The 20,520-nt window shown below is 46.1% G+C and overlaps 1 protein-coding gene across 4 annotated transcripts in view; it reads right to left on the minus strand.

Moving 5' to 3' along the window:
- LOC115149539 (FSD1-like protein) overlaps nt 1–20,520 on the minus strand; it is an 82,987-nt gene that overhangs the window by 42,317 nt on the left and 20,150 nt on the right. For all 4 annotated transcript variants that reach the window (XM_029692483.1, XM_029692482.1, XM_029692486.1 and 1 more), the window contains exons 4-6: nt 11,146–11,247; nt 8,875–8,897; nt 4,022–4,143 (exon numbers count right to left, since the gene is read on the minus strand). In XM_029692483.1, coding sequence (XP_029548343.1) covers nt 4,022–4,143; nt 8,875–8,897; nt 11,146–11,247 — 247 coding nt within the window. The remainder of the gene's footprint in view (nt 1–4,021; nt 4,144–8,874; nt 8,898–11,145; nt 11,248–20,520) is intronic.

Genomic DNA, 20,520 nt, shown 5'->3' on the forward strand with positions numbered 1-20,520 from the left:
ACTATATAGGGAATAGGGTTCCATAGGGCTCTGGTCTAAAGTAGTGCACTATATAGGGAATAGGGTTCCATAGGGCTCTGGTCTAAAGTAGTGCACTATATAGGGAATAGGGTTCCATAGGGCTCTGGTCTAAAGTAGTGCACTATATAGGGAATAGGGTTTCATAGGGCTCTGGTCTAAAGTAGTGCACTATATAGGGAATAGGGTTCCATTTGGCTCTGGTCTAAAGTAGGACAGGGTTCATTTGGGACACAGTCCATGCCTACTACACTCCAGACTGCTCTCTAACCATGCCAAAGAGGTAAGGGCTAGTCTGTCTCTTTTAGTTACAGTTGAAGACTTAGAGAGGACTGAAGCTCTGCTCTCACGGTCCACTGAGCATGTCTACTCGCTCCGAGCAACAGAGAGAGCAGCGCTGACGAGCCACAGCGCTGACGAGCCACGGCCTTGCCTCAACCGCACACGTGTACATACACACAGTCAGCTTGAGAAGGATTTGTCCTATTAAAGCAGTTCTCTAGTCTAGTTTTGCCACTGTGACGACTGCCCTCAAAGCTTCTCCAGGTCCACAACAAGGCATACAGCTAATCTGATGTATCAACGTAAGCCGTCGGTTTGAGGTTTGCTCCACTACACTGACAGACTGCCCTTAAAGCTATTCAAAGCTTCACCAGTGCCACAGCAAGGCATACAGCTAATCTGATGTATCAGTAATACTCAAACCTCAAGAATACAGACCGCTGGACCTCAGTGAGAAACACAGGTCTACAGCCCTAGCCCTACAGCTCTACTGCCCTACAGCTCTACTGCCCTACTGCCCTACAGGTCTACTGCTCTACTGCCCTACAGCTCTACAGCTCTACTGCCCTACAGCCCTACAGACCTACAGCTCTACATCTCTACAGCTCTACTGGCCTACAGCTCTACTGCTCTACTGCTCTACTGAACTACAGCTCTACTGACCTACAGCTCTACAGCTCTACAGCCCTACAGCTCTACTGACCTACAGCTCTACAGCCCTACAGCTCTACAGCCCTACAGCTCTACTGACCTACAGCTCTACAGCCCTACAGCCCTACAGCCCTACAGCCCTACAGCCCTACTGCCCTACTGCCCTACAGCCCTACTGCCCTACAGCCCTACAGCCCTACAGCTCTACTGCCCTACAGCTCTACTGCCCTACAGCCCTACAGCTCTACTGCCCTACAGCTCATCCCCATCAGTAGTACTTCAGTAGTACTTCAGTAGTACTTCAGTAGTACTTCAGTAGTACTTCAGTAGTACATAGAGGGAATCACTAAAATGAGAAAGGTCTTCTACTTTCTGGGTTAGTTCCCTGAAGAACCTGTTCTCTTCTGGGTTATTTAGTCTTGTTGAGTGGTTCATTATGATCTGTGGTACTGCAGTGTCTGGCTGCTCAGGACATCTGTGGTACTGTAGTGTCTGGCTGCTCAGGACATCTGTGGTACTGCAGTGTCTGGCTGCTCAGGACATCTGTGGTACTGTAGTGTCTGGCTGCTCAGGACATCTGTGGTACTGTAGTGTCTGGCTGCTCAGGACATCTGTGGTACTGTAGTGTCTGGCTGCTCAGGACATCTGTGGTACTGTAGTGTCTGGCTGCTCAGGACATCTGTGGTACTGTAGTGTCTGGCTGCTCAGGACATCTGTGGTACTGTAGTGTCTGGCTGCTCAGGACATCTGTGGTACTGTAGTGTCTGGCTGCTCAGGACATCTGTGGTACTGTAGTGTCTGGCTGCTCAGGACATCTGTGGTACTGTAGTGTCTGGCTGCTCAGGACATCTGTGGTACTGTAGTGTCTGGCTGCTCAGGACATCTGTGGTACTGTAGTGTCTGGCTGCTCAGGACATCTGTGGTACTGTAGTGTCTGGCTGCTCAGGACATCTGTGGTACTGTAGTGTCTGGCTGCTCAGGACATCTGTGGTACTGTAGTGTCTGGCTGCTCAGGACATCTGTGGTACTGTAGTGTCTGGCTGCTCAGGACATCTGTGGTACTGTAGTGTCTGGCTGCTCAGGACATCTGTGGTACTGTAGTGTCTGGCTGCTCAGGACATCTGTGGTACTGTAGTGTCTGGCTGCTCAGGACATCTGTGGTACTGTAGTGTCTGGCTGCTCAGGACATCTGTGGTACTGTAGTGTCTGGCTGCTCAGGACATCTGTGGTACTGTAGTGTCTGGCTGCTCAGGACATCTGTGGTACTGTAGTGTCTGGCTGCTCAGGACATCTGTGGTACTGTAGTGTCTGGCTGCTCAGGACATCTGTGGTACTGTAGTGTCTGGCTGCTCAGGACATCTGTGGTACTTGTAGTGTCTGGCTGCTCAGGACATCTGTGGTACTGCAGTGTCTGGCTGCTCAGGACATCTGTGGTACTGTAGTGTCTGGCTGCTCAGGACATCTGTGGTACTGTAGTGTCTGGCTGCTCAGGACATCTGTGGTACTGTAGTGTCTGGCTGCTCAGGACATCTGTGGTACTGTAGTGTCTGGCTGCTCAGGACATCTGTGGTACTGTAGTGTCTGGCTGCTCAGGACATCTGTGGTACTGCAGTGTCTGGCTGCTCAGGACATCTGTGGTACTCTAGTGTCTGGCTGCTCAGGACATCTGTGGTACTGTAGTGTCTGGCTGCTCAGGACATCTGTGGTACTGTAGTGTCTGGCTGCTCAGGACATCTGTGGTACTGTAGTGTCTGGCTGCTCAGGACATCTGTGGTACTGTAGTGTCTGGCTGCTCAGGACATCTGTGGTACTGTAGTGTCTGGCTGCTCAGGACATCTGTGGTACTGTAGTGTCTGGCTGCTCAGGACATCTGTGGTACTGTAGTGTCTGGCTGCTCAGGACATCTGTGGTACTGTAGTGTCTGGCTGCTCAGGACATCTGTGGTACTGTAGTGTCTGGCTGCTCAGGACATCTGTGGTACTGTAGTGTCTGGCTGCTCAGGACATCTGTGGTACTGCAGTGTCTGGCTGCTCAGGACATCTGTGGTCGACTCGTGTGCTAGTCTAAAGTAGTGCACTATATAGGGAATAGGGTTCCATAGGGCTCTGGTCTAAAGTAGTGCACTATATAGGGAATAGGGTTCCATAGGGCTCTGGTCTAAAGTAGTGCACTATATAGGGAATAGGGTTCCATAAGGCTCTGGTCAAAAGTAGTGCACTATATAGGGAATAGGGTTCCATAGGGCTCTGGTCTAAAGTAGTGCACTATATAGGGAATAGGGTTCCATAGGGCTCTGGTCTAAAGTAGTGCACTATATAGGGAATAGGGTTCCATAGGGCTCTGGTCTAAAGTAGTGCACTATATAGGGAATAGGGTCCCATAGGGCTCTGGTCTAAAGTAGTGCACTATATAGGGAATAGGGTTCCATAGGGCTCTGGTCTAAAGTAGTGCACTATATAGGGAATAGGGTTCCATAGGGCTCTGGTCTAAAGTAGTGCACTATATAGGGAATAGGGTTCCATAGGGCTCTGGTCTAAAGTAGTGCACTATATAGGGAATAGGGTTCCATAGGGCTCTGGTCTAAAGTAGTGCACTATATAGGGAATAGGGTTCCATAGGGCTCTGGTCTAAAGTAGTGCACTATATAGGGAATAGGGTTCCATAGGGCTCTGGTCTAAAGTAGTGCACTATATAGGGAATAGGGTTCCAGAGGGCTCTGGTCTAAAGTAGTGCACTATATATAGGGAATAGGGTTCTATAGGGCTCTGGTCTAAAGTAGTGCACTATATAGGGAATAGGGTTCTATAGGGCTCTGGTCTAAAGTAGTGCACTATATAGGGAATAGGGTTCCATAGGGCTCTGGTCTAAAGTAGTGCACTATATAGGGAATAGGGTTCCATAGGGCTCTGGTCTAAAGTAGTGCACTATATAGGGAATAGGGTTCCATAGGGCTCTGGTCTAAAGTAGTGCACTATATATAGGGAATAGGGTTCCATAGGGCTCTGGTCTAAAGTAGTGCACTATATATAGGGAATAGGGGCCACTTGGGACACAAGCCACATGTACGTACCAGGCAGAAACCTGAGGTTCTGGAGGAGTTGTCGCTCCTGGTTGAAGTCCACCATGAGATGGTTCATGTTGTCTGTGGCCTTGGGCTTCATGGTCAGTCTGAAGGCTGGGGCCATTGTTACCCTGCAGGGAGGAACATGGCACAGTGAGGCCACCGTAGCAGAGTAACACCACCAACACAAACAACAAAACCCTTCAGCTAGCCTGAGTGCCAGTCTGTTTGTGCTTATCACATTCAAAGTTTAGTACCGATGTCATTTCTATCGGAATACATACATAAGAATATGGTTTTGTGAGACATGCCAACTCCTTGTCATGTTTGTCTTGGCCATGACAGCAACGGCGTTGGAGTTGGCAAGATCAGGAAGAGGTCTGGGAACAGGCTACCCTTCCCAGCAGGTGTCGGAGACACAAACAAGAGCAATGTTTCCATTAACTTGTGATTTTTTTGGTCGCCATTTACAAAGTTGGCATAGACAATAGATTCGGCAATAGCTTGCTACGGTGCATTTCCATTTAACTGTCTGGTGTTTTTCGATATAAACAGCTGGACATAATGAAAACCACACACAAAAAATGAAAACCACCGCAAAAATGTTTTGTAATTTACGTTTTCGCGAAAACGTGGTTTAAGTGTTTCCATTATCCATTTAGGCAGATTGCCAATTTATTATTTAGCAACAGCCCCTGTCTGCCCTCCCACATACAATATCTGGTTCATGGCTCAGGTTGCCCGCCAAAGCCAGCATTGATAGAATGCGAATAAATTCATTAATATTTGCTATATTCTAAATCATTCTCATGTGCCAACTGTTCGCCACGGTCCGTGGTCGCCACGGTGAGACTTGCACTCCTGTATGTCTGATATAATTGGTCGGTGAAACTTGCATCCAGCCAACCAGAAAAGCAAGTGGAAGCAATTTCAGGCATTCTTGAAAGTCATGACAAGGGCTGTATGCATAATGCATCGCAGAGAAACCTGCCGTTTACAGCTACAATAGGTCATTTACAAATCAAGGATCCTGCAAAGAAACGTCATTTTTTTATTGTGAAAAATAGATTAACATTTTACATTTTTTGTCATTTAGCAGACGCTCTTATCCAGAGAGACTTACAGTAGTGAATGCATACATTTCAAATATATATATATATATGAAATGTATGCATTCACTACTGTAAGTCTCTCTGGATAAGAGCGTCTGCTAAATGACTAAAAATGTAAAATGTTAATCTATATATATATATATATTTTTTTGTACTGGCCCCCCGTGGGAATCGAACCCACAACCCTGGCGTTGCACACACCATGCTCTACCAACTGATTAACAATCAGTGGGTTTTGAGAATTAAATGTGGAGTGGAGCGTTGTCATCACCCCGCGTACCTTCAAAATTATTTGTCAATGCTCATTTTTCCCCCCGAAAAAACACAGTTTCCATCATAATTTGGTCGCAATAAATGAAGTCAGACAAAATAATAATAATAATAATAATCCAGGCCGCCGAACGGATAAAAATGTTGTCGAGCTTTAGAAAACGTCTCCCTTTCCATTACCCGTCCAATAAACCTGGGTCAATGGAAACCTGCCTAATGTCACTTACCTTGGGGTCAGTAACAGCAAACAAAGACTCACACACACACACACACACACACACACATGTTGATACACTAAATGCATGTTACTTTTACTTCACTGATGTTCTGACCAGATCGCTGACTACATGAAGAAAACAACTACAAAAAAAGACATCTAGTTAGTAAAGCACATAAAACAAGACCTCTAACTATTTGACCAGATTATGACTCTAAACCGCTAAGCTAGGCTTCTCACAGCACTGCAACGTGATACCAGGCATGTCCATTGTCTGGAAACCCGACGTTGAATTTCATTGAATTCTATGTTGGGCAGAATTTAGCGTTTGAATCAGGGAAGTTCCCTCTCACGGCCTCTACATAGGGTTTTCGTTTTAGTGAGGTCTGGATGAAACCTAAAAACGTTCAAATGCTATTTGGAGAACAGTAAAAACGTGCAACAATGACCCCAGTCATTATCACCTGCTGCTGTAGGTTCATTCCCCTCAGTCCAGCTACAAAACACATAGCATGTTAGCTATAGCAACTGCAATGTTATAAAATGGGAGGTGATTTACACTGATACAACACATCAGCGACAAAACAAAAACGTTGGACATTTTAAAAAAAAAATTAAAAAATGGATCGTTTGTATTATAAAATGTTCCCTGCAGGGAAGATAGGTCCTATGGAGATGTCCATATTGATACATACGGTATCTTATTATTATTTTATTTTTTTTAAGTTTCCCGAACTTGTTTGATTAGATCAGTACAGATTTTGTCAAGTTTGGGAACCACTGTACCGACCTCTTCTCTGTCTCCTCTGCTTCTTCCTACATGCATTGCAGCCTCAGTCTCACCACTGAGCATCACATCACCGTATATATCTCAGTAACCTACTCTCTGTACAGCAAAGTCATTATGAGAACTTAGTGGCATATGTTTTGCTCCTTGCCAACCCACCGTCAGCAGCATCTATACACGTGTTGCGTATCGAGTCGACTGCGAACTGGGTAGTTAGTTTCATGTCGCCCTCAGCCTCTGTCGTGAGAGGGCGGACTTAGCCGTTTAAGAGAGAGGTGAATATGCTGCTAAAGGCAAATCCTGGAGACACAGGAGAACATAACTAATTAACCACTGGTTCACAAAGGGACAGGAGACAAAACGAATTAACCACTGGTTCACAAAGAGACAGGAGACAAAACTAACTAAGTTGTGCACCGGGGCCTCCCACCATTTCTATTCTGGTTAGAGCCAGTTTGCGCTGTTCTGTGAAGGGAGTAGTACACATCGTTGTACGAGATTTTCAGTTTCTTGGCAATTTCTTTGCATGGAATAGCCTTCATTTCTCAGAACAAGAATAGACTGACGAGTTTCAGAAGAAAGTTATTTGTTTCTGGACATTTTGAGCCTGTAATCAAACCCACAAATGCTGATGCTCCAGATACTCAACTAGTCGAAAGAAGGCCAGTTTTATTGCTTCTTTAAATCAGTACAACAGTTTTCAGCTGTGCTAACATAATTGCAAAAGGGTTTTCTAATGATCAATTAGCCTTTTAAAATGATAAACTTGGATTAGCTAACACAACATGCCATTGGAACACAGGAATGATGGTTGCTGATAATGGGCCTCTGTACGCCTATGTAGATATTCCATTAAAAATCAGCCGTTTCCAGCTACAATAGTCATTTACAACGTCTACACTGTATTTCTGATCAATTTGATGTTATTTTAAAATGGACAAAAACTTGCTTTTCTTTCAAAAACAAGGACATTTCTAAGTGACCCAAAACTTTTCAACGGTAGAGTAAATGACTAACCACTGGTTCTCAAAGAGGCAGGAGAACATAACGAACTAACCACTGGTTCTCAATGAGGCAGGAGAACATAACGAACTAACCACTGGTTCTCAAAGAGGCAGGAGAACATAACGAACTAACCACTGGTTCTCAATGAGGCAGGAGAACATAACGAACTAACCACTGGTTCTCAAAGAGGCAGGAGAACATAACGAACTAACCACTGGTTCTCAAAGAGGCAGGAGAACATAACGAACTAACCACTGGTTCTCAAAGAGGCAGGAGAACATAACGAACTAACCACTGGTTCTCAATGAGGCAGGAGAACATAACGAACTAACCACTGGTTCTCAATGAGGCAGGAGAACATAACGAACTAACCACTGGTTCTCAATGAGGCAGGAGAACATAACGAACTAACCACTGGTTCTCAAAGAGGCAGGAGAACATAACGAACTAACCACTGGTTCTCAAAGAGGCAGGAGAACATAACGAACTAACCACTTGTTCTCAATGAGGCAGGAGAACATAACGAACTAACCACTGGTTCTCAATGAGGCAGGAGAACATAACGAACTAACCACTGGTTCTCAATGAGGCAGGAGAACATAACGAACTAACCACTGGTTCTCAAAGAGGCAGGAGAACATAACGAACTAACCATTGGTTCACTAAGAGGCAGAAGAACATAACAAACTAACCACTGGTTCTCAAAGAGGCAGGAGAACATAACGAACTAACCACTGGTTCTCAATGAGGTAGGAGAACATAACGAACTAACCACTGGTTCTCAATGAGGTAGACGCGATTAGAACTCAGTCAGATGAAGAATATAAGCGTTCTGAGCTTTGATCAATGGTGGGAGAAATATTTAGACGTTGACATGTAATAGATTCTCTTTATTGTGTAGAATATATATATATATTTTTATGATGATTTATTTTTCAAATGAGAAAATAAAAATGGCCCAAGGCACGGAACTTTGTGTCCTTATATGAACAAGCCAGAATGTTGTTTTTAACTTACTGTATCGGTTATCCGTATGGTTGGTCCTTTTGGCGGTAGGAATGTGAGACAATATATCCACAGGAAAGTATAATTACATCAACTTTTCAAAGCGCCGGTATTGCGTTCGTATTTGTAACACCTGAAGCACGCGCAGAACCATGTAAACACCAGCTCTGCTAGTATGCATGCGTCTCACGCAGGTATTTTGACCTTCTGCACATGCTCCAGGTGTTTTAATTATACTTTCCTGTGGAAAAGTAGAATTCATTCCTACCGCCAAAAGGACCAACCGCGCAGACAACCAGTAAAGTATGTTAACATTTTATTTTCTGGTTTGTAAAAGGTCGTGAGAGTAAACTTTCCTGATAAAAAAAACAGTCATTTCTGCACGACTTAGAATTCAATGCAATTCAACGTCGGGTTTCCAGGCAAGCATGTCCAGAGACTAAAGAAGGGAAAGAGTGTACCGTACCTATCTTTGATCTGCTTGGCAGCCTTGGAAGAAGAGGAGGAGAGGAAGAGGAGAAAGAAGAAGTGGGACCGTTAGTACAATAGAGATATCATATTTAGTACAGCCATGCAGGCACGGGATGGGGTACAGGCACGGGAGGAGGTACAGGCACGAGATGGGGTACAGGCACGGGGTGGGGTACAGGCACGGGGTGAGGTACAGGCACGGGGTGAGGGAAAAGGCACGGGGTGGGTACAGGCACGGGGTGAAGTACAGGCACGGGGTGGGGTACAGGCACGGGGTGGGGTACAGGCACGGGGTGGGGTACAGGCACGGGGTGGGGTACAGGCACGGGGTGGGGTACAGGCACGGGGTGGGGTACAGGCACGGGGTGGGGTACAGGCACGGGGTGGGGTACAGGCACGGGATGAGTACAGGCACGGGATGGGGTACAGGATGGGGTACAGGCACGGGAAGGGGTACAGGCACGGGATGGGGTACAGGATGGGGTACAGGCATGGGGTGGGGTACAGGCACGGGATAGGGTACAGGCACGGGGTGGGGTACAGGCACGGGGTGGGGTACAGGCACGGGGTGGGGTACAGGCACGGGGTGGGGTACAGGCACGGGATGGGGTACAGGCAACGGGATGGGGTACAGGCAACGGGATGGGGTACAGGCACGGGATAAGGTACAGGATGGGGTACAGGCACGGGGTGGGGTACAGGATGGGGTACAGGCACGGGACTCAAGATTCTGTTACTGTATTATAGGAAATTTAGGAAAATCATGTTTGTTAGTTCAGGAGAACACTATTCATCATAGTATCACACTTTGAAAGTAATCCAAAAATAACCAAAGAAACTCCATGTAGTTTCACTTTACAGTGAAGACATACTACAACCTACGACAGCTATACGAGGCACTTGACTCATAAATCACCGTTGGCCTTCATTCACTTCCTGGTAGTCCTCGTCAGCTGATCACATTCAAATAATGTTATTGTCTAAGGCTTAAATACGGAGTGATTTCAGTGCCAACAAATTGTATTTGAATTCCATCATTTAGAATTTGTATTAGGACATTGAATTTGAAATGTTTGAACATTTGTAATTCACAATTTAATTGAATATTCAAATGCAATATTTATATATTCAGTTTCAATATGGTAGATATTGCATTCATTGTCTGTGTATCAAGTTGACAAACTATAATTTCAAGTTGATCAAAGTTTTATAATATTTCAACTTCTCAGATGCATTCAGATTCAAGTTATCTGAATTCAGATCCAAACCAAGGAGACAACATCCTGGTACTTTGCAGGCCAGGAAAAGTAGAGGAGAACAGAGAATGAAAAAATGCTCACTGCGGTAAACCGAACCTTTTTGCGGGTTCTGAAGCCAATGTGCCATGTTGAATTTATTTTTCTTCCTATGAATCTGGCTCTAGCATTTGAACTACTATAAACTATTATGACCCCTTTCCTGAAAGCTGAGACTCCCTGGACATGCAGGAGACCTGGTTCGATCCCAGTCAGTCACAAGACAAAGATTAAAATAGGGAGTGGAAAGGCTATCCTTCGAAGGGCTATGACAGGGCTATTCAACTGTATTCTTACGGGGGGACAATTTTTTATTTTTTTATGACACTCCCTTCTAACGTGGCCTGTCATCATCATCATAGAGGGGACAGAAGGCAGACAGACCCACGCGCAGCTTTCAGGAATGGGGTCATAATAGCTTATAGCCCGAAACAATTAGAACGCTAAAGCCAAATTCATAGGAAGAAAAATAAATTCAACATGCCATACTTTGGCTTCAGAAATCGCAAGAAGCTTCTGTTTACCACAGTGAGTGTTTCATTCTCTGTTCTCCTCTACTTTTCCTGGCCTGCAAAGTAACCAGGATGTTGTCTCTGGTTTTGAATCTGAATTTAGAGAACTGAATTTGAAATACTGAATCTGAAAAGTTGAATACATTAAACTTTGATAGACTTGATACAGAGACAATGAATGCAATATCTACCATATCGAAACTGAATATATAAAATATTGAATTTTAATATTTGAAAACCGAATGCAATATTCACTCAATTCAGTTTCAAATCACGAAATACAAGTTCAACTGATGAATTGAATGATTCAATTTGTGCAAAATGCAAAAAAATGTGAAATTCTAAATCAATATCCTATGGAAATAAAAATGTCTGTTGGCACTGAAATCACTTCATACTTACACACCCAATTATAATGTTTGTTTTTTTGGCCTAGCCCTAGAGAACAGCAGCCTCTACCTTAGTGAACTCGTCCTCGTCTTTAATATCCAGAGCTTTGTTTGCAAACTCCAGCAGCTCCACTGCACTCTTCAAGGCACTGCCGCTCTGTGTCAGTTGATGCTACGGAACAAAGAGGGGGACAAAAAGACATTTCAGAAGGGTGAGCTGTTACAACATGTTGAAGCCTGATTTTAAATAGAACTAACTAAAAGCATCCACTATATACATATATATATATATAAATTAAAAATACACACACACAGTCAAGAGTTTGGACACAACAACTCATTCGAGGGGTTTTCTTTATTTTTTACTATTTTCTACATTGTAGACTAATAGTGAAGACATCAAAACTATGAAATAACACATATGGAAGCATGTAGTAACCAAAAAAAAGTGTTAAACAAATCTAAATATATTTTATATTTGAGATTCTTCAAAGTAGCCACCCTTTGTCTTGATGACAGCTTTGCACACTCTTGGAGTGCACTAAATAGGGAATAGGGTTTCATAGGGCTCTGGTCTAAAGTAGTGCACTATATAGGGAATAGGGTTCCATAGGGCTCTGGTCTAAAGTAGTGCACTATATATAGGGAATAGGGTTCCATAGGGCTCTGGTCTAAAGTAGTGCACTATATAGGGAATAGGGTTCCATAGAGCTCTGGTCTAAAGTAGTGCACTATATAGGGAATAGGGTTCCATAGGGCTCTGGTCTAAAGTAGTGCACTATATAGGGAATAGGGTTCCATAGGGCTTTGGTCTAATCACTATATAGGGAATAGGGTTCCATAGGGCTCTGGTCTAAAGTAGTGCACTATATAGGGAATAGGGTTCCATAGAGCTCTGGTCTAAAGTAGTGCACTATATAGGGAATAGGGTTCAATAGGGCTCTGGTCTAAAGTAGTGCACTATATAGGGAATAGGGTTCTATAGGGCTCTGGTCTAAAGTAGTGCACTATATATAGGGAATAGGGTTCCATAGAGCTCTGGTCTAATGTAGTGCACTATATATAGGGAATAGGGTTCCATAGGGCTTTGGTCTAATCACTATATAGGGAATAGGGTTCCATAGGGCTCTGGTCTAAAGTAGTGCACTATATAGGGAATAGGGTTCCATAGGGCTTTGGTCTAATCACTATATAGGGAATAGGGTTCCATAGAGCTCTGGTCTAAAGTAGTGCACTATATATAGGGAATAGGGTTCCATAGGGCTTTGGTCTAAAGTAGTGCACTATATATAGGGAATAGGGTTCCATAGAGCTTTGGTCTAAAGTAGTGCACTATATATAGGGAATAGGGTTCCATAGGGCTTTGGTCTAATCACTATATAGGGAATAGGGGGCCATTTGGGATGTACAGGAGGCTGAACAGGCTCTCATAACTGTCCTTCCTACAGGACAGAGTTAGCTACAAGGTCTTCTAATGGTCAGCTATCAGCTGCTATTGCTAAGCCTCCTCTCAGGTTCCAGGAACCCCAAGGAGAGGACCAGAGAGGGGGAAAGGTAACAGAGAGTACCCCAAGGAGAGAGGACCAGAGAGGGGGAAAGGTAACAGAGAGTACCCCAAGGAGAGAGGACCAGAGACGGGGAAAGGTAACAGAGAGTACCCCAAGGAGAGAAGACCAGAGACTGGGAAAGGTAACAGAACACCTCCTTGGTTGGGGAAGGCTAGCTGAGCTCATAGTAATACAATAATATTTTGGTTCATCAGCTGACAGACAAACTCATAACAATAGTAAATGCTGGCAAAACAGCTTAAAAAGGGCAACTCCTAGAAAAAATGCATTGAAGGGAATATTAACTGTTAAAACGGATCATGAACAACATGGTTTAGTTTGTCTGTTATTAAAATGCCACTGACACGGATTAATAACTTTAATGAAATAAAACAAACAGGTGTATGTGTTTCCATGGGTGACATGACGAACATTGTGTTTCCATGGGTCACATGACGAACATCTGTGTTTCCATGAGTCACATGATGAAAACATACACTAAAGTGCAAAAGTTTGGAGTAACTTAGAAATGTCCTAGTTTTTGAAAGAAAAGCGAATTTGTTGTCCATTAAAATAACATCAAATTGATCAGAAATAGAGTGTAAACATTGTTAATGTTGTAAATTACTATTGTAGCTGGAAACCTAGAAGGCCAGCATCCTGGAGTCGCGTCTTCACTGTTGATGTTGAGACTGGTGTTTTGCAGGTACTATTTAATGAAGCTGCCAGTTGAGGACTTGTGAGGCGTCTGTTTCTCAAACGAGACACTCTAATGTACCTGTCCTCTTGCTCAGATGTGCACCGGGGCCTCCCACTCCTCTTTCTATTCTGGTTAGAGCCAGATTGCGCTGTTCTGTGAAGGGAGTAGTACACAGCGTTGAACGAGATCTTTAGTTTCTTGGCAATTTCTCACATGGAATAGCCTTCATTTCTCAGAACAAGAATAGATTGACGAGTTTCAGAAGAAAGTTATTTGTTTCTGGCCATTTTGAGCCTGAAATCGAACCAACAAATGTTTAAAAAAAAGATATATACAAAAATTATATATATATATATATATATATATATATATATATATATTTTTTTTTTTCATCTTTATTTAACCAGGTAGGCCAGTTGAGATCAAGTTCTCATTTACAACTGCGACCTGGCCAAGACAAAGCAAGCAGTGCGACAAAAACAACACAGAGTTACACATGGAATAAACAAACGCACAGTCAAATAACACATTAGTAAAATCTATATACAGTGTGTGCAAATGTACGTACTAAGATTAGGGAGGTAAGGCAATAAATAGGCCATAGTGGTGAAATAATTACAATTTAGCAATTAAACAGTGGAGTGATAGATGTGCAGAAGATGAATGTGCAAGAAGAGATACTGGGGTGCAAAGGAGCAAAATAAATAACAGTATGGGGATGAGGTAGTTGGATGGGCTATTTACTGATGGGCTATGTACAGGTGCAGTGATCTGTGAGCTGCTCTGACAGCTGGTGCTTAAAGCTAGTGAGGGAGATATGAGTCTCCAGCTTCAGTGATTTTTGCAATTCGTTCCAACCATTGGCAGCAGAGAACTGGAAGGAAAGGCAGCCAAAGTAGGAGTTAGCTTTGGGGGTGACCAGTGAGATATACCTGCTGGAGCGCGTGCTACAGGTGGGTGTTGCTATGGTGACCAGTGAGCTGAGATAAGGCGGGGCTTTACCTAGCAAAGACTTATAGATGACCTGAAGCCAGTGGGTTTGGCGACGAATATGAAGTGAGAGCCGGCCAACGAGAGCATACAGGTCGCAGTGGTGGGTAGTATATGGGCTTTGGTGACAAAACGGATGGCACTGTGATAGACTGCATCCAATTTGTTGAGTGGAGTGTTGGAGGCTATTTTGTAAATGACATCGCCAAAGTCAAGGATCGGTAAGATAGTCAGTTTTACGAGGGTATGTTTGGCAGCATGAGTGATTGATGCTTGTTGCGAAATAGGAAGCCAATTCTAGATATAACTTTGGATTGGAGATGTTTGATGTGAGTCTGGAAGGAGAGTTTACAGTCTAACCAGACACCTAGGTATTTGTAGTAGTCCACATATTCTAAGTCAGAACCGTCCAGATTAGTGATGCTGGACAGGCGGGCAGGTGCTGGCAGCGATCGGTTGAAGAGCATGCATTTAGTTTTACTTGCATTTAAGAGCAGTTGGAGGCCACGGAAGGAGAGTTGTATGGCATTGAAGCTCATCTGGAGGGTAGTTAACACAGTGTCCAAAGTAGGGCCAGAAGAATACAGAATGTCGTCTGCGTAGAGGTGGATCAGAGACTCACCAGCAGCAAGAGCGACATTATTGTTGTATACAGAGAAGAGAGTCGGCCCGAGAATTGAACCCTGTGGTACCCCTATAGAGACTGCCAGAGGTCCGGACAACAGGCCCTCCGATTTGACACACTGAACTCTATCTGAGAAGTAGTTGGTGAACCAGGCGAAGTAGTCATTAGAGAAACCAAGGCTGTCTAGTCTGCTGATAAGAATGCGGTGATTAACAGAGTCGAAAGCCTTGGCCAGGTCAATGAATATGGCTGCACAGTATTGTCTTTTATCGATGGCGGTAATGATATCGTTTAGGACCTTGAGCGTGGCTGAGGTGCATCCGTGACCAGCCCACAAATGCTGATGCTCCAGATACTCAACTAGTCTAAAGAAGGCCAGTTTTATTGCTTTTTTTAAATCAGAACAACAGTTTTCAGCTGTGTTAACATATTTGGAAAAATATTTTCTAAATGATCAATTAGCCTTTTAAAATGATAAACTTGGATTAGCTAAAACAACGTGCCATTGGAACACAGGAGTGATGGTTGCTGATAATGGGCCTCTGTACGCCTATGTAGATATTCCATTAAAAAAAAAAAAAAAATCAGCCGTTTCCAGCTACAATAGTCATTTACAACATTAACAATGTCTACACTGTATTTCTGATCAATTTGATGTTATTTTAATAGACAAAAGAAATAGCTTTTCTTTCAAAAACAAGGAAAATTCTAAGTGATGCCAAACTTTTGAACGGTAGTGTATGTTTCCATGGTTCACATGATGAGACATGAGTATGTGAGTTCACTAGCCAGTTTATTAGGTACACCAATCTAGTCGGACCCCCATTTGCCTCCAGAACAACTGGAATTCTTCGAGGCGTGGGAACATTGCTCAATTGGTATCAAGGGACCTAATGTGTGCCAGGAAAACATTCCCCACACCATTACACCACCAGCTTGTAACGTTGACACCAGGCAGGATGGGGCCATGGACTCATCAGCATGACGCAACAGGAACTGGGATTCTGGTGATGACACGCCCCCTCTAGCCACTCCTCAGTTGGTGATGACACGCCCCCTCTAGCCACTCCTCAGTTGTCCAGTGTTGGTGATGACCCGCCCCCTCTAGCCACTCCTCAGTTGTCCAGTGTTGGTGATGGCCCGCCCCCTCTAGCCACTCCTCAGTTGGTGATGACACGCCCCCTCTAGCCACTCCTCAGTTGGTGATGGCACGCCCCCTCTAGCCACTCCTCAGTTGGTGATGACACGCCCCCTCTAGCCACTCCTCAGTTGTCCAGTGTTGGTGATGACACGCCCCCTCTAGCCACTCCTCAGTTGGTGATGACACGCCCCCTCTAGCCACTCCTCAGTTGTCCAGTGTTGGTGATGACACGCCCCCTCTAGCCACTCCTCAGTTGTCCAGTGTTGGTGATGACCCGCCCCCTCTAGCCACTCCTCAGTTGTCCAGTGTTGGTGATGGCCCGCCCCCTCTAGCCACTCCTCAGTTGGTGATGACACGCCCCCTCTAGCCACTCCTCAGTTGTCCAGTGTTGGTGATGACACGCCCCCTCTAGCCACTCCTCAGTTGTCCAGTGTTGGTGATGACCCGGCCCCTCTAGCCACTCCTCAGTTGGTGATGACCCGCCCCCTCTAGCCACTCCTCAGTTGTCCAGTGTTGGTGATGACCCGCCCACTGGAGCTGTTTTTTCTAGCTGATAGGAGTGAAACACCGTGTGGTCGTCTCATGCAATAGAACTGCGTCGTTATTGGTCTGTTTGTGGCCCACTTGTTAACTTGCATGATTCTTTCCATTCTCCTTTCAACCTTTCTCATCAACGAGCTGTTTTCACCTACAGGACTGTTGCTGACTGGATGTTTTTGTTTGTTGCATCATTCGCAGTAAACCCGAGACACTGTCGTGCGTGAAAATCCCAGGAGGCCGTTTCTGAGATACTGGAACCTGTGTACCAGGCTCAGTCACTTATAGTGAAAGTATTCAGACCCTTTGACTTTTTCCACATTTTGTTACGTTACAGCTTCATCCTAAAATTTATCAAATAGTTTTTTCCCCCCTCAATCTACACACAATACCTTGTTATGACATCACAATACCCCATAATGACATCACAATACCCCATAATGACATCACTCAGTCACTTAGGTCACTAGTTTTATCCAGTCTAACATTCAATGGAACAGTAACTGAATGCCTCGATGCCTGCTTTATATAACAAGCCACATGCCTCCACTGTCTGTAGGAGCGAAACATTTTCACGAACAGTGTGGTTTACCTAATAAACTGGCCAATGAGTATATATTATATGCCAAGTAGCAGACGCTTTTATCCAAAGTGACTTACAGTCACGCATACATTTTAGGTATGGGGTGGTTCCACTACTCTGGTATTACAAGCACCATTCTCTACCAACTGAGTGAGCTTGACGTAATGAGGACCAGCATACCAGGCAGTGTTCACCCTCAAAGAGGGATAAAGTGGTAATCTCTTATTTGGGGGGTAATTTCAGACACTTTTTGTTCCTGTTCAATGGACTTAGAGAGTTGGCTAGGAAACTGCCATAGCAGCACGATGACATCACACACACACCCCAGGCTGCCTGAGAGAGGGGGGTACATTAACCAAGAACCACAACAACACACATCCATTACTACCAGTATATATCTCACACACACACACACACACACACACACACACACACACACACACACACACACACACACACACACACACACACACACACACACACACACAGAGAAAGCGAGACCCCAGGCTGGGAAGGGTGTATGTTACAGGGAGGAGGTGAGAGCCCTGGAGGAGGTGAGAGCCCTGGAGGAGGTGAGAGTCCTGGAGGAGGTGAGAGCCCTGGAGGAGGTGATAGCCCTGGAGGAGGTGAGAGTCCTGGAGGAGGTGAGAGCCCTGGAGGAGGTGAGAGTCCTGGAGGAGTGGTGTTACAGGGAGGAGGTGAGAGTCCTGGAGGAGTGGTGTTACAGGGAGGAGGTGAGAGTCCTGGAGGAGGTGAGAGCCCTGGAGGAGGTGGTGTTACAGGGAGGAGGTGAGAGTCCTGGAGGTGTGGTGTTACAGGGAGGAGGTGAGAGTCCTGGAGGAGTGGTGTTACAGGGAGGAGGTGAGAGTCCTGGAGGAGGTGAGAGCCCTGGAGGAGGTGGTGTTACAGGGAGGAGGTGAGAGTCCTGGAGGAGGTGGTGTTACAGGGAGGAGGTGAGAGTCCTGGAGGAGTGGTGTTACAGGGAGGAGGTGAGAGTCCTGGAGGAGTGGTTTTACAGGGAGGAGGTGAGAGCCCTGGAGGAGGTGAGAGCCCTGGAGGAGGTGAGAGCCCTGGAGGAGTGGTGTTACAGGGAGGAGGTGAGAGCCCTGGAGGAGGTGAGAGTCCTGGAGGAGGTGAGAGTCCTGGAGGAGTGGTGTTACAGGGAGGAGGTGAGAGACCTGGAGGAGGTGAGAGTCCTGGAGGAATGGTGTTACAGGGAGGAGGTGAGAGTCCTGGAGGAGGTGAGAGTCCTGGAGGAGTGGTGTTACAGGGAGGAGGTGAGAGTCCTGGAGGAGGTGGTGTTACAGGGAGGAGGTGAGAGTCCTGGAGGAGTGGTGTTACAGGGAGGAGGTGAGAGTCCTGGAGGAGGTGGTGTTACAGGGAGGAGGTGAGAGTCCTGGAGGAGGTGAGAGTCCTGGAGGAGTTGAGAGTCCTGGAGGAGGTGGTGTTACAGGGAGGAGGTGAGAGGCCTGGAGGAGTGGTGTTACAGGGAGGAGGTGAGAGTCCTGGAGGAGGTGAGAGTCCTGGAGGAGGTGGTGTTACAGGGAGGAGGTGAGAGCCCTGGAGGAGGTGGTGTTACAGGGAGGAGGTTAGTGCCCTGGAGGAGTGGTGCCGGGGAAATAGAATCTCCCGCAACGTCAACAAAACAAAGGAGCTGTTAGTGGACGACAGGAGATGGGAGCACGCCCTCATCCACATCGACGGGGCCGCAGAGGAAAGGGGTCAAATGCTTCAAGTTCCTTGGCGTGCACATCACCAAGGATCTGACATGGTCCATTCACACCAACAGCGCCTCTTCAACCTCAGGAGCCCCTAAGACACTCATGAACATTTACAGATGCACCACTGAGAGCATCCTGTCGGTCTGTATCACCGACAGGTACGGCAATTCCACAGTCCACAAACGGAGGGCTCTCCAGAGGATGGTGCGGTCTGCCCAACTCATGACCGGGGGCACACTGCCTGCCCTCCAGGACACCTGCAGCACTCGGTGTCACAGGAAGGCCAAGAAGATCCCCAAGGACCTCAGCCACCGAGCCCTGGCATGTTAACCCTGCTACCATCTAGAAGATCCCCAAGGACCTCAGCCACCTGAGCCCTGGCCTGTTCACCCTGCTACCATCTAGAAGATCCCCAAGGACCTCAGCCACCGAGCCCTGGCCTGTTCACCCTGCTACCATCTAGAAGGTGGAGACAGTACAGGTGCATCAAAGCTGGGACAGAGAGACTGAGAAACAGCTTCTATCTCCAGGCCATCACACTGTTAAATAGTCATCACTAGCCGGCCTCCACCCAGTACCCTGCCCTGAATCTTAGTTACTGTTACTAGCCTGCCTCCACCCAGTACTCTGCCCTGAATCTTAGTTACTGTTACTAGCCAGCCTCCACCCAGTACCCTGCCCTGAACCTTAGTTACTGTTACTAGCCAGCCTCCACCCAGTACCCTGCCCTGAACCTTAGTTACTGTTACTAGCCAGCCTCCACCCAGTACTCTGCCCTGAACCTTAGTTACTGTTACTAGCCGGCCTCCACCCAGTACTCTGCCCTGAACCTTAGTTACTGTTACTAGCCTGCCTCCACCCAGTACTCTGCCCTGAACCTTAGTTACTGTTACTAGCCTGCCTCCACCCAGTACCCTGCCCTGAACCTTAGTTACTGTTACTAGCCAGCCTCCACCCAGTACCCTGCCCTGAACCTTAGTGACTGTTACTAGCCTCTACCCAGTACCCTGCCCTGAACCTTAGTTACTGTTACTAGCCAGCCTCCACCCAGTACCCTGCCCTGAACCTTAGTTACTGTTACTAGCCTGCCTCCACCCAGTACCCTGCCCTGAACCTTAGTGACTGTTACTAGCCGGCCTCCACCCAGTACCCTGCCCTTAGTTACTGTTACTAGCCGTCCTCCACCCAGTACCCTGCCCTGAACCTTAGTGACTGTTACTAGCCGGCCTCCACACAGTACCCTGCCCTTAGTTACTGTTACTAGCCAGCTACCACCCAGTACCCTACCCTGAACCTTAGTTACTGTTACTAGCCGGCCTCCACCCAGTACCCTGCCCTTAGTGACTGTTACTAGCCTCCACCCAGTACCCTGCCCTGAACCTTAGTTACTGTTACTAGCCGGCCTCCACCCAGTACCCTGCCCTGAACCTTAGTTACTGTTACTAGCCTGCCTCCACCCAGTACCCTGCCCTGAACCTTAGTTACTGTTACTAGCCTGCCTCCACCCAGTACCCTGCCCTGAACCTTAGTAACTGTTACTAGCCAGCTACCACCCAGTACCCTGCCCTGAACCTTAGTTACTGTTACTAGCCAGCCTCCAC

Source organism: Salmo trutta, chromosome 15 (assembly GCF_901001165.1).
Source record: "Salmo trutta chromosome 15, fSalTru1.1, whole genome shotgun sequence".
Classification (NCBI taxonomy): Eukaryota; Metazoa; Chordata; class Actinopteri; order Salmoniformes; family Salmonidae; genus Salmo; species Salmo trutta.